This window comes from Salmo salar, chromosome 06 (assembly GCF_965601325.2).
Source record: "Salmo salar chromosome 06, fSalSal1, whole genome shotgun sequence".
Classification (NCBI taxonomy): Eukaryota; Metazoa; Chordata; class Actinopteri; order Salmoniformes; family Salmonidae; genus Salmo; species Salmo salar.
In genome coordinates this window covers 41,681,584-41,694,895 of record NC_138296.1, presented here as the reverse complement: position 1 = coordinate 41,694,895, position 13,312 = coordinate 41,681,584, and the positions used below count along the sequence as shown (strand labels likewise).

At 39.9% G+C, this 13,312-nt stretch overlaps 1 protein-coding gene across 3 annotated transcripts in view; it reads left to right on the top strand.

The window, feature by feature from the left end:
* The window catches only part of LOC106607352 (interleukin-21 receptor), a 60,975-nt gene that overhangs the window by 41,684 nt on the left and 5,979 nt on the right, over window positions 1-13,312 (top strand). Inside the window, exons 1-8 of one of the 3 annotated variants that reach the window (XM_014204241.3) lie at window positions 3,505-3,874; window positions 4,196-4,315; window positions 4,553-4,661; window positions 4,871-5,058; window positions 5,472-5,614; window positions 5,723-5,894; window positions 6,043-6,133; window positions 6,790-6,883. In XM_014204241.3, the coding sequence (XP_014059716.1) occupies window positions 4,258-4,315; window positions 4,553-4,661; window positions 4,871-5,058; window positions 5,472-5,614; window positions 5,723-5,894; window positions 6,043-6,133; window positions 6,790-6,883 (855 nt within the window). In that variant the 5' untranslated portion in view covers window positions 3,505-3,874; window positions 4,196-4,257. The other 2 variants (XM_014204240.2, XM_082976595.1) reach the window with 2 other exon arrangements.

Below are 13,312 nucleotides of genomic sequence, written 5' to 3'. Positions count from 1 at the left end.
CCTCCTGATTCCTGCTTACAAGCAAAAATTAAAGCAGGAAGCACCAGTGACTCGGTCTTTAAAAAAGTGGTCAGATGAAGCAGATGCTAAACTACAGGAATGTTTTGCTAGCACAGATTGGAACATGTTCTGGGATTCTTCCGATGACATTGAGGAATACACCACATCAGTCACTGGATTTATCAATAAGTGCATCGAGGACGTCATCCCACAGTGACTGTGCGTACCTACCCCAACCAAAAGCCATGGATTACAGGCAACATTCGCACTGAGCAAAAGGGTAGAGCTGCCGCTTTGAAGGTGCGGGACTCTAACCCGGAAACTTACAAGAAATCCCACTATGCCCTGCAACGAACCATCAAACAGGCAAAGCGTCAATACAGGGCTAAGATTGAGTCATACTACACCGGCTACGACGCTCGTCGGATGTGGCAGGGCTTGCAAACTATTACAGACTACACGAGCCTACCAGACGAGCTAAATCACTTCAATGCTCGCTTCGAGGCAAGCAACACTGAGGCATGCATGAGAGCATCAGCTGTTCCGGACAACTGTGTGATCACACTCTCCGTAGCCGACGTGAGTAAGACCTTTAAACAGGTCACCATACACAATGCTGCGGGGCCAGACGGATTACCAGAACGTGTGCTCCGGACATGTGCTGACCAACTGGCAGGTGTCTTCACTGAAATTTTCAACATGCCCCTGATTGAGTCTGTAATACCAACATGTTTCAAGCAGACCACCATAGTCCCTGTGCCCAAGAACACAAAGGCAACGTGCCTAAATGACTACAGACCCGTAGCACTCACGTCCATAGGAATGAAGTGCTTTGAAAGGCTGGTAATGGCTCACATCAACACCATTATCCCAGAAACCCTTGACCCACTCCAATTTGCATACCGCCCAAACAGATCAACAGATGATGCAATCTCCAATGCACTCCACACTGCCCTTTCCCACCTGGACAAAAGGAACACCTATGTGAGAATGCTATTCATTGACTACAGCTCAGTGTTCAACACCATAGTACCCTCAAAGCTCATCACTAAGCTAAGGAACCTGGGACTAAACACCTCCCTCTGCAACTGGATCCTGGACTTTCTGACGGGCCGCCCTCAGGTGGTGAGGGTAGGTAGAAACACATCTGCCACGCTGATCCTCAACACTGGAGCTCCCCAGGGGTGCGTGCTCAGTCCCCTCCTGTACTCTCTGTTCACCCACAACTGCATGGCCAGGCACGACTCCAACACCATCATTAAGTTTCCAGACGACACAACAGTGGTATGCCTGATCACTGACAACAACGAGACAGCCTATAGGGAGGAGGTCAGAGACCTGGCCGGGTGGTGCCAGAATAATAACCTATCCCTCAACATAACCAACACTAAGGAGATGATTGTGGACTACAGGAAAAGGATCACCGAGCACGCCCCCATTCTCATCGACGGGGCTGTAGTGGAACAGGTTGAGAGCTTCAAGTTCCTTGGTGTCCACATCAACAACAAACTAGAATGGTCCAAACACACCAAGACAGTTGTGAAGAGGGCACGACAAAGCCTATTCCCCCTCAGGAAACTAAAAAGATTTGACATGGGTCCTGAGATCCTCAAAAGGTTCTACAGCTGCAACATCGAGAGCATCCTGACCGGTTGCATCACTGCCTGGTACGGCAATTGCTCGGCCTCCGACCGCAAGGCACTACAAAGGGTAGTGCGTACGGCCCAGTACATCACTGGGGCAAAGCTGCCAGCCATCCAGGACCTCTACACCAGGCGGTGTCAGAGGAAGGCCCTAAAAATGGTCAAAGACCCCAGCCACCCCAGTCATAGACTGTTCTCTCTATTACCGCATGGCAAGTGGTACTGGAGTACCAAGTCTAGGACAAAAAGGCTTCTCAACAGTTTTTACCCCCAAGCCATAAGACTCCTGAACAGGTAATCAAATGGCTACCCGGACCTTTTGCATTGTGTGCCCCCCCCCCAACCCCTCTTTTACGTTGCTGCTACTCTCTGTTTATCATATATGCATAGTCACTTTAACTATACATTCATGTACATATCACCTCAATTGGGCCGACCAACCAGTGCTCCCGCACATTGGCTAACCGGGCTATCTGCATTGTGTCCCACCACCCGCCAACCCCTCTTTTTACGCTACTGCTACTCTCTGTTCATCATATATGCATAGTCACTTTAACGCATACCTACATGTACATACTGCCTCAATAAGCCTGACTAACCGGTGTCTGTATATAGCCTTGCTTCTGTTATTTTCAAATGTCTTTTTACTGTTGTTTCATTTCTTTACTTACCCACACACACACACACACACACACACACACACCTTTTTTTCGCACTATTGGTTAGAGACTGTAAGTAAGCATTTCACTGTAAGGTCTTCACCTGTTGTATTCGGCGCACGTGACAAATAAACTTTGATTTGATTTGATCATAGCGCTTGATGGTTTTTACGACCGCACTTAAAGACTCTTTCAAAGTTCTTGAAATGTTCCATATTGAATGACCTTCATGTCTTTGAAGTAATGATGGACTGTTGTTTCTCTTTGCTTATTTGAGCTGTTCTTGCCATAATATGGACTTGGTCATTTACCAAATAGGGCTATCTCTGTATACCACCACTACCTTGTCACAACACAACTGATTGGCTCAAAAGCATTAAGAAGGAAAGAAATTCTACACACAAATTAACTTTTAACAAGGCACACCTGTTAATTGAAATGCATTCCAGGAGACTACCTCATGAAGTTGGTTGAGAGAATGCCAATTGTGTGCAAATCTGTCAAGTCAAAGGCTGGCTACTTTGAAGAATCTCAAATATAAAATATATTTTGATTTGTTTAACACTTTTTTGGTTACTACGTGATTCCATGTGTTATTTCACAGTTTTGATGTCTTCACTATTATTCTACAATGTGGAAAATATTAACAATAAAGAAAAACCCTTGGATGAGTAGGTCTGTCCAAACTTTTGACTGGCACTGTAAATATGGAGACTGTTTAGTGCCAAAAATAAGTAGTTAAATACATGTACAATTGAATTACAAATGTTTCTTGATCTGTCTTATATCGCTCAGATATACTGAGGACAGACACTTCAGAACAAATATCCTTTCGAATTTTTTGGGGGGGAGTATCTGTCGTTCCATGTATTAATAATTTTTTGTATTTATTTTTGATTTTTTAGGGAATCTGTTTTTCCATGTATCGGCTAATAGTAGTTAGGCCAAAAATAAAGTTTCATCAAATATTTTTTTTTATTTTCTTTAATACTTCAAGGGTTGTTAAAATTCTAAATCACATATCAAAATGATCCTTGTTATGACCTTCTTTAAACAATTCCATATAGCTTAGTAGAAATTTGACAAACTAACTTGTTGGAAAGGTGGCATCCTATGACGGTGCCACGTTTAAAGTCACTGAGCTCTTCAGTACGGGCCATTCTACTGCCAATATTTGTCCATGGAGATTGCATGGCTGCGTGCTCGATTTTTATACACCTGTCAGCAATGGGTGTGGCTGAAATAACCAAATCCATTCATTTGAAGGGGTGTCCACATACTTCTGTATATATAGAGTAGGTCTCAAACGTTGTTCTCACAGATGGATTATCTCGCGAAACAGAAGCAAGGGTAGGAAGGGACCTCCTACATTGCTCACAGGGTAGCCACAAAACAACCACATCCTCAGTGACACTGCAGCAGATGACAACTTTCAATATGTCAGATATGTCATTATGCACTGAACTTGATCACACAGTCTGTGACAGAGATTAATGAATTCTTTTGGCTTTAGAACTACTCGAACGATGATGCCATGTGGCATGGTTAGCAGAATCTATCAGAACCAATAAGGTAAGAATACTATCTGAATAGTATTTTTCTGAATAACATGAATAACATTGAAGTACAATATCTTTATTCTATCGTTAGCGTTGTCTACCATTGTTAGATTTCTTTGTGTGGGGTTTGGTGTTTTTGTAAACGCATTTGTAGCTTACATTTCTGGACTTAACCTTTGCTTGACATGAAAGTGATAGTCTTAAATTAAACTTTCTCCTTCTTCTCGACTCCAGCACAATACTATATATTTGTTTCATACACTTCCAGTAATGGTTATTTTACTTCAAATAATGAACTCCAACACAAGGACATATGTGATTTATTGTTTGTCAGGCTTTCAGGTGCCATTGATCTCAGATAGTGAGCAGAACAGACTACTGTCCATTGTTGCCCTCATGGCTGTAAAACAGCAGCTAATCAGCTCACTGGTGTTGTGTTACCTGATTCAATATGGTACGTTTAACTTTTTCTCATCTACTTTTTGTGCTATATATTGTATTGATTTTCAAGTGATGTATTTTCTCAAACACATATCTAGATAGTTATCTCCTATGAGTGGTAATTGGTTAGATTTGCAGGAAATGTTTTATCACATCAGGGTACCAGCAGAGCCTTATATAGACTATGAGTCTGGGTACCATGGCACTGGCATCACACTGACCACATCATCCTTTTTTCCTGCATTCACAGTTGCATGTTCCTGCAATGTCACCTGCACCACAGACTACAATACATCCCTGAACTGTTCCTGCTCAGGCACAGTGCCCTCATCTCCCATTCTCATCGAGGCAGAGTGCAGGTACACACTGTTCTCTTTCACTGCTGTGTTTCTGGCCTTGCACCGATCGATTTAAGAGATCACATTTATACATATTTATGTACTGTAACGTTTAAACATATCATTTTAAGAAAAACATCTGAATGTTACATAAACATTTTCGTATTTGGTTTTGTTTTTCTTCACAAAAGCTGTATTTGAATATTTTAATCACTCTTCTCTCTTTTCAGAGATTTTGAAGACCAAGTGAATGATAGCTGTGAAATAACACCCTCACAAAGCTGGTGTATAATACAACCAGAAGATTTTTTCGATATAATATCCGTTAACACTAAGTGCACTGCAAGAGTAAAGCACACAGGAAAAGAAGACAAAATGAAAACAGATGACTCAACTGACTGGAAATTGTATAAATTAGGTAAGTGGAGTCGACCTACGTCTTAGGATGGTTTGTACTTTCCCCTGAACATTGCCTCTGATTCAGTGACAAGATATGGCATGAAAAAGAAGTGTTTATCATTAGCAGTAAGGTCATCTTATCAGCCACTTATCAGCCAATTACTGGATTGAGTATGGTGTCTTATTAAGACCTATTCTGCTGTGACACATTTTTATCAGCAGTTTTGAACTTTGCACAGCTTTGAAGTGACAGTATTGAAGAGTCTTTCCAATGAGGATTATTGTGTGATGTGGACTGTGTGTCCTGGGTTCTTATGTATCACCCGCATTTGAAAGCTAATATGGTACAAATGATTGAGCTTTGTGCACTTGAATCCATGCCTTTTTCATTTAATGGTTCCAACCCAAGCTTCTCTGCCTTTTCTTCAATAGTGAAGCCGCACCATCCAGTCAATGTACAAGTGACAGAGAACATTGACAGCTACAACGTCACTTGGCAGATGGATGAAAGCATTTACCTTGATGAATATTTCATGTACAGGGTGCGGATTACAACAAATAATAACAATTTAAAGGTAAACAAAATATATTTGCTATGTTACATGTTTCCAATAAAATATTACAGTATGTGAAAGACCAGGTTCCCCAAAGTGTTAAATAGAAGTTTTTCTTTTGACCTACAGGATCCAGTCTATTACCCTGTAAGAGAGGACCAGAGGTACCTAGTGCTAAACAGCCTTCAACTGCAACCAGGAACTGAGTATGTGGCAAATGTCCAGGCCTCAGTGAACCCTGTGAGTAACTACCAAGGTCCCTGGAGTGAATGGAGCTCCACCGTAGAATGGAGGACTACAGGTACATCAATGCAGTTTAGATTTGACTGATCTGCATTACATGCTTTTCCTGGATATATTGGATTGGGACTTCATTTTTCAGGTTACAGTAATGTATAAAATGGAGTAAAATGTCTCTCTCTCTCTAAACACTATGTGTATTTTTACAGAAGGGGATGATAAGTTATGGTGGCAGTGGCCCGTTTTACTGACCATTCTCCCCTGTTTGATCCTGTGCTGCCTGTGCTACCTCTTTAAAATGTGAGTATGCCTTATTTATGATCATTCAGGTAACAGTAAGTGTTAGTGTTTGCTAAGCATTTTTGATCAGACACCAACTTGTATCCTCAATTTATTCAGGTCTGCCAATAAATGAAATGTTCTAGCCTGGTCACTATCATATGTGTTACATCCAACTTCTCTGACTTTCGTCAGATGCCTTGAACAAACACAACAGTTGGCTAAAGCACAAATTGATCTGCGGCCAGGCTAGGAATGTTCAGCCTCTTGGTGTTTTTACAGAAAGTGTGAATACACTATACACTTTCCTGGCATAACCTCCCACATACACAGAAACCACAGCTGATGCTCTTTACTTGCAGATACACAATGTAGATATACGGGTGAGAAGGCACAGGAAGTCAGAGCTGCTTCTACATTATTATTATACCAAACCTAACCCAATGATAGTTAGGTTAGTTTTGCTTCTACATTATTAAACCACTTACCCTATAAAACATATTATAACACCTGCATAGAGAAAAATTCCATCTTCCCAGAAATGAAAAGTGAAAGAGTATTTGTGAAGACCTGAATAGTTCTGCTTATGTCACTTATGTCATAGATTACATTCACATATCATTTCCTTTGTGAAAACAACCTGTTTGTCACTTTGCCTCTACATCTTTTCCCTGCAGATTGTGGCCGAAGAGGCTACACTTGATGAACTATTCCCCAAGCCCAGAGGACTTTTTCAAGCCTCTCTACCACACATATGGAGGGGATTTTAAGGTAAAAATACAGGCAAAGCAAAAATAACTCCTTGCATCTGTGGGACTTGTTCTAAACCCCTCCAGCAGGTGTTGCCTATAGGGGGAACTTCAGCATGGCCAACAATGGGACTTTCCCATAATCAAATCCCACAATGACTACACATAAGAGGGGGGCATTATAATGACTCAGTCTGCAGGGGCTTCAAGGGCTTGTTTTTCAACTCATATGTGGGTAGATGCTCAGTAGACATTGAACTGACGTACTACATCAGAGCAGTTCACCCCCCTAATGGAAAATACCGCAGGTAGAAATCTAAACTCAGACGTTTGCTAGGGTTATATTTAAATATTTTCCGCCAATATTCCAGAAAGGTAACCACTTATCTTTTTAGATTTGTTTTTTCTATTTCTATTATTTACAAAACAATTGACACTCTTATGAAGGGGTCATATCCACTATGCTTAGTGAATAGTAAAAACATGTCATTTTTAAATGTAAAATGTATTGCCTTTTAATTTGACATGAATACAACCAGTCATGATGTTTTCATCTGATTAACCAGGTTTGTATCCAACGTTTTTATGCGGGTAAAGTACGTCAGATAAAAATGTAATGACAGGCATGATGGAAACGCTAAACTTTCCAAATGTCGACTAAACAAAATATGCTAGACAAGGTGAGATCTTTTTGTGCGAGAAATGTCGGTGGAAACGCTTTTATGTGCAAATATTGATATAATAACCATAATTTCGAAGTAAACTTGGAGTCACGCGATGACATGTTGTGCGTTCCTCCCACTATGACTTGCAGTTTAGAAAACATGCAGTTTAGTTTATTAAACTACAGATTAAATACATTATGATTAACTTCACATGGTGGTGAAAGTGCTTTTTTTTTTTTTAAATCTCGCTCTTTTCTCCATATAATCTCATCATGTAGGCTATAGGTGCGCTCTAGCTAACAGCGCGGTGAGTAGTTCCCAAACTGTGGGCGAACTCAGTCCGACTTTCAATTTACTCTTGAAAGCTGTAATAGTAGAATGCACAAGGAATCATTTCCAAAATGGGTAGTGCATCATCAGTTTTCCTCTTGTCATGTCAGTAATTGCATACCTTAGAGAGCTATTTATAACGTGTTATAAATGTCCATATAAACTAGCCCATGTCAGCTAACGTTGTTTAGGTATTTTTTTTAGCCCATATAATTTGTAGCAATGTTCGAGTCACTCAAATATCACATGCATACATATTAGACATGGCAAAATGTAGAGAATTGCAAGAAAATTAGCTTTAAAACTGCTAAATGCTCTCTGCAACCCATGACAAAATGTGTAGAATTTCAGGAAATAAAGACGGGTATGAACAGTTTGTGTCATAAACAGTGCTTGTGCCCAAAGAAATATAGGTGGGGGGCGCGGGATGTTCCCCAATGCTGGATGGGGTGGGGCACTGAGTGAAAACCTTTGGGAACCCCTTGGCTAGAACGATATTTACATTTTTGTCATTTAGCAGACACTCTTATCCAGAGTTATTTACAGGAGCAATTATGGCTAAGTGCGTTACTCAAGGGTACATCGACCGATTTTTCAAGTAGAAGATTTGGGGATTCGAACCAGTAACTTTTCTGCTACTGGCCCAACGCTCTTAACTGCTAGGCTACCTGGCACAAATTATCACACACATTATTTTGTGAGAAAACCATGAGTTGAAAATGCGATGGCAACCCATTTTAACGTTATTTTTATGTGCATTACACCATCACGCACATCCTTTTATATGTAACAAGTCAAGTTGATGGAAACACATCTCTAGCGGGAAAATGCGCATATTTGTTTTATGCGGATTCTTTGATATTCGCATTAAGATCTGTTGCCAATTTCTTCAAAAGATATGCTACTTGTGCACGTTTGTCCACAAAAATAATCCCAGCATCCAAGCAGTGCACTGTGCCCCCGCCATTTGAAAATGGAAAGAGACATCTGTTAGGCTACAAAACACCAAAAAGTACAATGACATTTAGGGATTGTCATTTCAGGTCTACTCTTGTAGCCTGATGCGTCTTGCTACCCACGCGCGTTTCTGTCTCGGCCTTGGCCAGTCATCTCTGCCTTGGCAAAATGTCATTGTTCACATCGAACCACACAGCATTTTGGAGCGTATACCACACGTTTTTAAGTAAATTCGCTAATTTCTATTGCGACTGACAGGCGGCAACGATAAATTGTGGTGTACTAGCCTACAGTTTTCTTGCCATCTTCATTTCAATTATTGTGATGGGCTCATGTTTTACCGGTATGGCGTAATGCCACTATTTATTTTGCTGGTACTCTGTACCGGATCATGGCGACTTACTTTCACCCATTACTATAATTATATCCTGATGAAGGAAACAAATGTGTTGGTAAAACATTAAAAAGTTCAACAGCCTCTGTCATCTAGGTCTAAAGTGTACACCCAGTACCGTTTATCATCAGGGACCTCATTTATCAACTGTGTACATTTCTTACTAAATTAATGCAGACGTGGAGGTTCTAGGATTTGTTTATGCAACAAAATATACGCATGTTTTCATTGATAAATCAGAGCCATACTATATTTGTGAACTCGGGAACGAGCGCTACAATCCCACCTGGACAATACCACAATTTACTGTATGATTTGGAAATGTTGTAACTGGGTCATGTCCGTTTCTACAAGAAAGCGCATTAGCACATTTGATAACATTTCTGTGGAGGTGTGGGCAGAATGTTTTAACTTCCAAGACATGCCACTATGCAAATCTTATGCCATTAGTAACCCTTAGTGCAATCCATATTGCTTTTTTATTATTATTGTATTGTGAAAAGTACAGTGCCTTCAGAAAATATTCACAGGCCTTGACTTTTTACACATTTTGTTGTGTCAGAATTTAAAATTGATTAAATGGAGAGATTTTTCTTCACTGGCCTACACACAATAACCCATAATATCAAAGTGGAATGATGTTTTTCGATTTTCTTTTTCTTTTTACAAATTATTTCAAAATGAAAAGCTGAAATGTCTTGAGTCAATAAGTATTCAACCTACTTGTTATGACAAGCCTAAATAAGTTCAGGAGTAACGATGTGCTTAACAAGTCACATAATAAGTTGCATGGACTCAGTAGTGTTTAACATGATTTTCGATTGTCTCTGTACCCCAAACATATAAGACCTGTAAGGTCCCTCAGTGAGCAGTGAATTTCAAACACAGATATATAGGGAGGTTTTCCAATGCCTCGCAAAAGGCACCTCTTGTTAGATGGGTAAAAAAAAAAGGCAGACATTAAATATCCCTCTGAGCATGGTGAAGTTATTAATTACACTTTGGACGGTGTATCAATACACCCAGTCACATCAAAGATACAGGTATCCTTCCTAACTCAGTTGCAGGAGAGGAAAGATACAGGTCAGGGATTTCACCATGAGGCCAATGGTGACTTTAAAACAATTACAGAGTTTAATGGCTGTGATGGGACAAAACTGAGGATGGATCAACAACATTGTATACTCCACAATACTAGCCTAATTGACAAAGTGAAAAGAAGGAAGCCTGTACAGAATAAAAATATTCCAAAACATGCATCATGTTTGCAACAAGGCACTAAAGTAATACTGCAAAACAATTGGCAAAGCAATTCACTTTTTGACACTGGGAGATAAATTCACTGTTCAGCAGGACAATAACCTAAAACACAAGGCTAAATCTACACTGGAGTTGCTTACCAAGAAGGCAGTGAATGTTCCTGGGTGGCCAAGTTAAAATTGTGACTTAAATCTACTTAAATCTATGGCAAGACCTGAAAATGGTTGTCTAGCAATGACCAATAACCAATTTGACAGAGCTTAAAGAATTTTGAAAATAATAATGGGAAAATGTTGCGCAATCCAGGTGTGGAAAGACTCACAGCTGTAATCACACAGTTGATAAATGAGGCCCCTGATGATAGAAGCACCTTTGGTGGCGATTACAGTATTAACTCAGGAGTGTAAATGAGATATTTGTGTGTTTAATTTATACATTTAAAAAAAAAATCTTCTGAAAACGTGTTTGAACTTTTTCATTATGAGGCATTATGTGTAGATGGTTGAGTAAAACATATTTTATCAATTTTGAATTCAGGTTGTAACAACAAAATGTGGAATAAATCAAGGGATATGAATAATTTCTGTTTGTGAAAAAGTATGTTTTATGGAAACATACAGTGCTATGCCTATAATAAAATTAAGACATTAACGCCTATTGCTCAGCCCCGATATCTATGTACCTCAACCCACTAACCCTACACCCAGTTACCCACACACCCCGGCCCTGTTACCCCAATGCCCTTACCCTAAGACCCACATGCCAATACCCTAATATTGATACAATTAAATCCCGATTAACATGTATCCTTGCCCTATAAGCCCTATTTCTTACCCCAAGACCTCAGTTCCTTTGCCAAAATACCTCATCCCTGTTACCTGCTTATCACAGCCCTGTTCCCCACTTTGCCTAGGCCTGTATTCCCCAAGTATTCCACTAATCATTTCATAGATAAACTCATAATACAGTGGTATAACACGTGCCAAAACCCCACTCACTTTTATTCCTACCACAAACTTGCTGCCAGAAAAGATTTTAATAGGCAAATAGACATCCATCGAGACCCATTGCCTGTATGAGCCTTGTGTATCCCTACACCCCATTACTCATAAAAACGAAGTAAATCCATGGGCACACTCAAATAAAACAGGTCTACCCCAGTGCCCAAGCCTCAACGTTCATACAAACCAGGTGTACTCTTTTTGTTTTTATTTTTTGGACCACTTTTCTTTTTGTTGTCTTTTTTTACATTTTTATAGTTGGGGTAGGGCTACAGGTACAATATTCATATAATTTAATATTCTGTTCATATGTTTCCCATTCATTATTTCACACATATATTTTTGTGTTGTACCTGTGGGCTGCCACTCCGGAAGAAAAACAAACATAATTTGTATCATATTACAGTTTAAGTAATAATAAATTCAGAATGTACAGGAAAAGAATACAAAAAAGAAGTGGGCCTCCAAAAACCACCCCCACCCTCCCATCCCATTCCCCTGACCCCACCCAGCTAACATGTCTCCATCCTACCTCCAAATACGATTATGATTCAAGCCCATATAATAAAAGTCAAAGAAACATAGCATAGCAGCATGTAGACTATCTCCTTGCCGACGGCAAATGCATCTGTTTTAACACTCGGCTATGTTTTTATTAGCCAACCATTATTTAAATTCCCTTGTGGCGCACGAAAGAGTCTTTTGTGTGCATACGTACCTTTGATAAATGAGGCCCCTGCTGGTTTCTCAACTACAGTTACATCAATATCCAGTAGGGGGAAGTGATGTCCATTGGAAAATTAAAGCCATGCATTAAAAAAAAAACATTTGAGATAGGCCAACATTGAAAGAATATGTGTAGAGAGAGACATAGATTCTGTGTCTGAAGTCAGTGAACAACCCATGGTGTCAAAACAAGTGCCTATTCAGAATGCCATTATCAATTTGTACTGGGCTGGGCTTTGGTGGGGCACAATGTGGACTTGTTCTGAGATCAGTCCGAAAGATCCCTTTTCGTATTATCCAGAGTATAACTATTACACACACACACACACACACACACACACACACACACACACACACACACACACACACACACACACACACACACACACACACACACACAAACACACACACACACAAAAAAAAAAAAAAAAAAAAAAAAGATGGTAAATCATTTATGGGTAGATGTAGATAATCTTTGCACATAAAAGTGTGAAAATGCAAGTATTTGAAAAGAGCGCTGAAATCTTTTACTTCCTCTGTGGCTGCAGAGTGTCTGACAGAACACCAGTTGCTAAACCACAATCTTGCAAGTTGTCCTTTGAAATTATTTTAAGAAAGGTCTCAGAAAAAGACTCCAAGATGTGTCCGTGACCTGGGTCGTAACTAGGTTTGAGTTAAATTGGGGTCAGATTAAAAAAAATTAAGTTGAAGCTTATTTACTGCATTTCTATGCAATTAAAAAACTTTCAAATGCTATTCGGAGAACAGCAAAAATGCAGCCCCAGCCATTATCACCTTGGCTGCTGTAGGTTCATTCACCTCAATCGATCTACAAACACATAGCCTATTAGCAATACAGTTGTAATGTTATAGCCCTGAAAGGGGGAAAATATGAGAAATGATTCTCACTGACATGTAGCATCAGCGATTGTTCAGTCATTTGTAATGATACAATCATCAACTCTTTACATACTGTAGATATCGCTTTCCTCAAATGACGTACACTGAGTCTTTGTGAAACATTAGGAACACCTTCCTAATATTGAGTTGCACCCACTTATGCCCCCAGAACAGCCTCAAGTTTTCGGGACTACAAGATGTCAAATGCGTTCCAATGC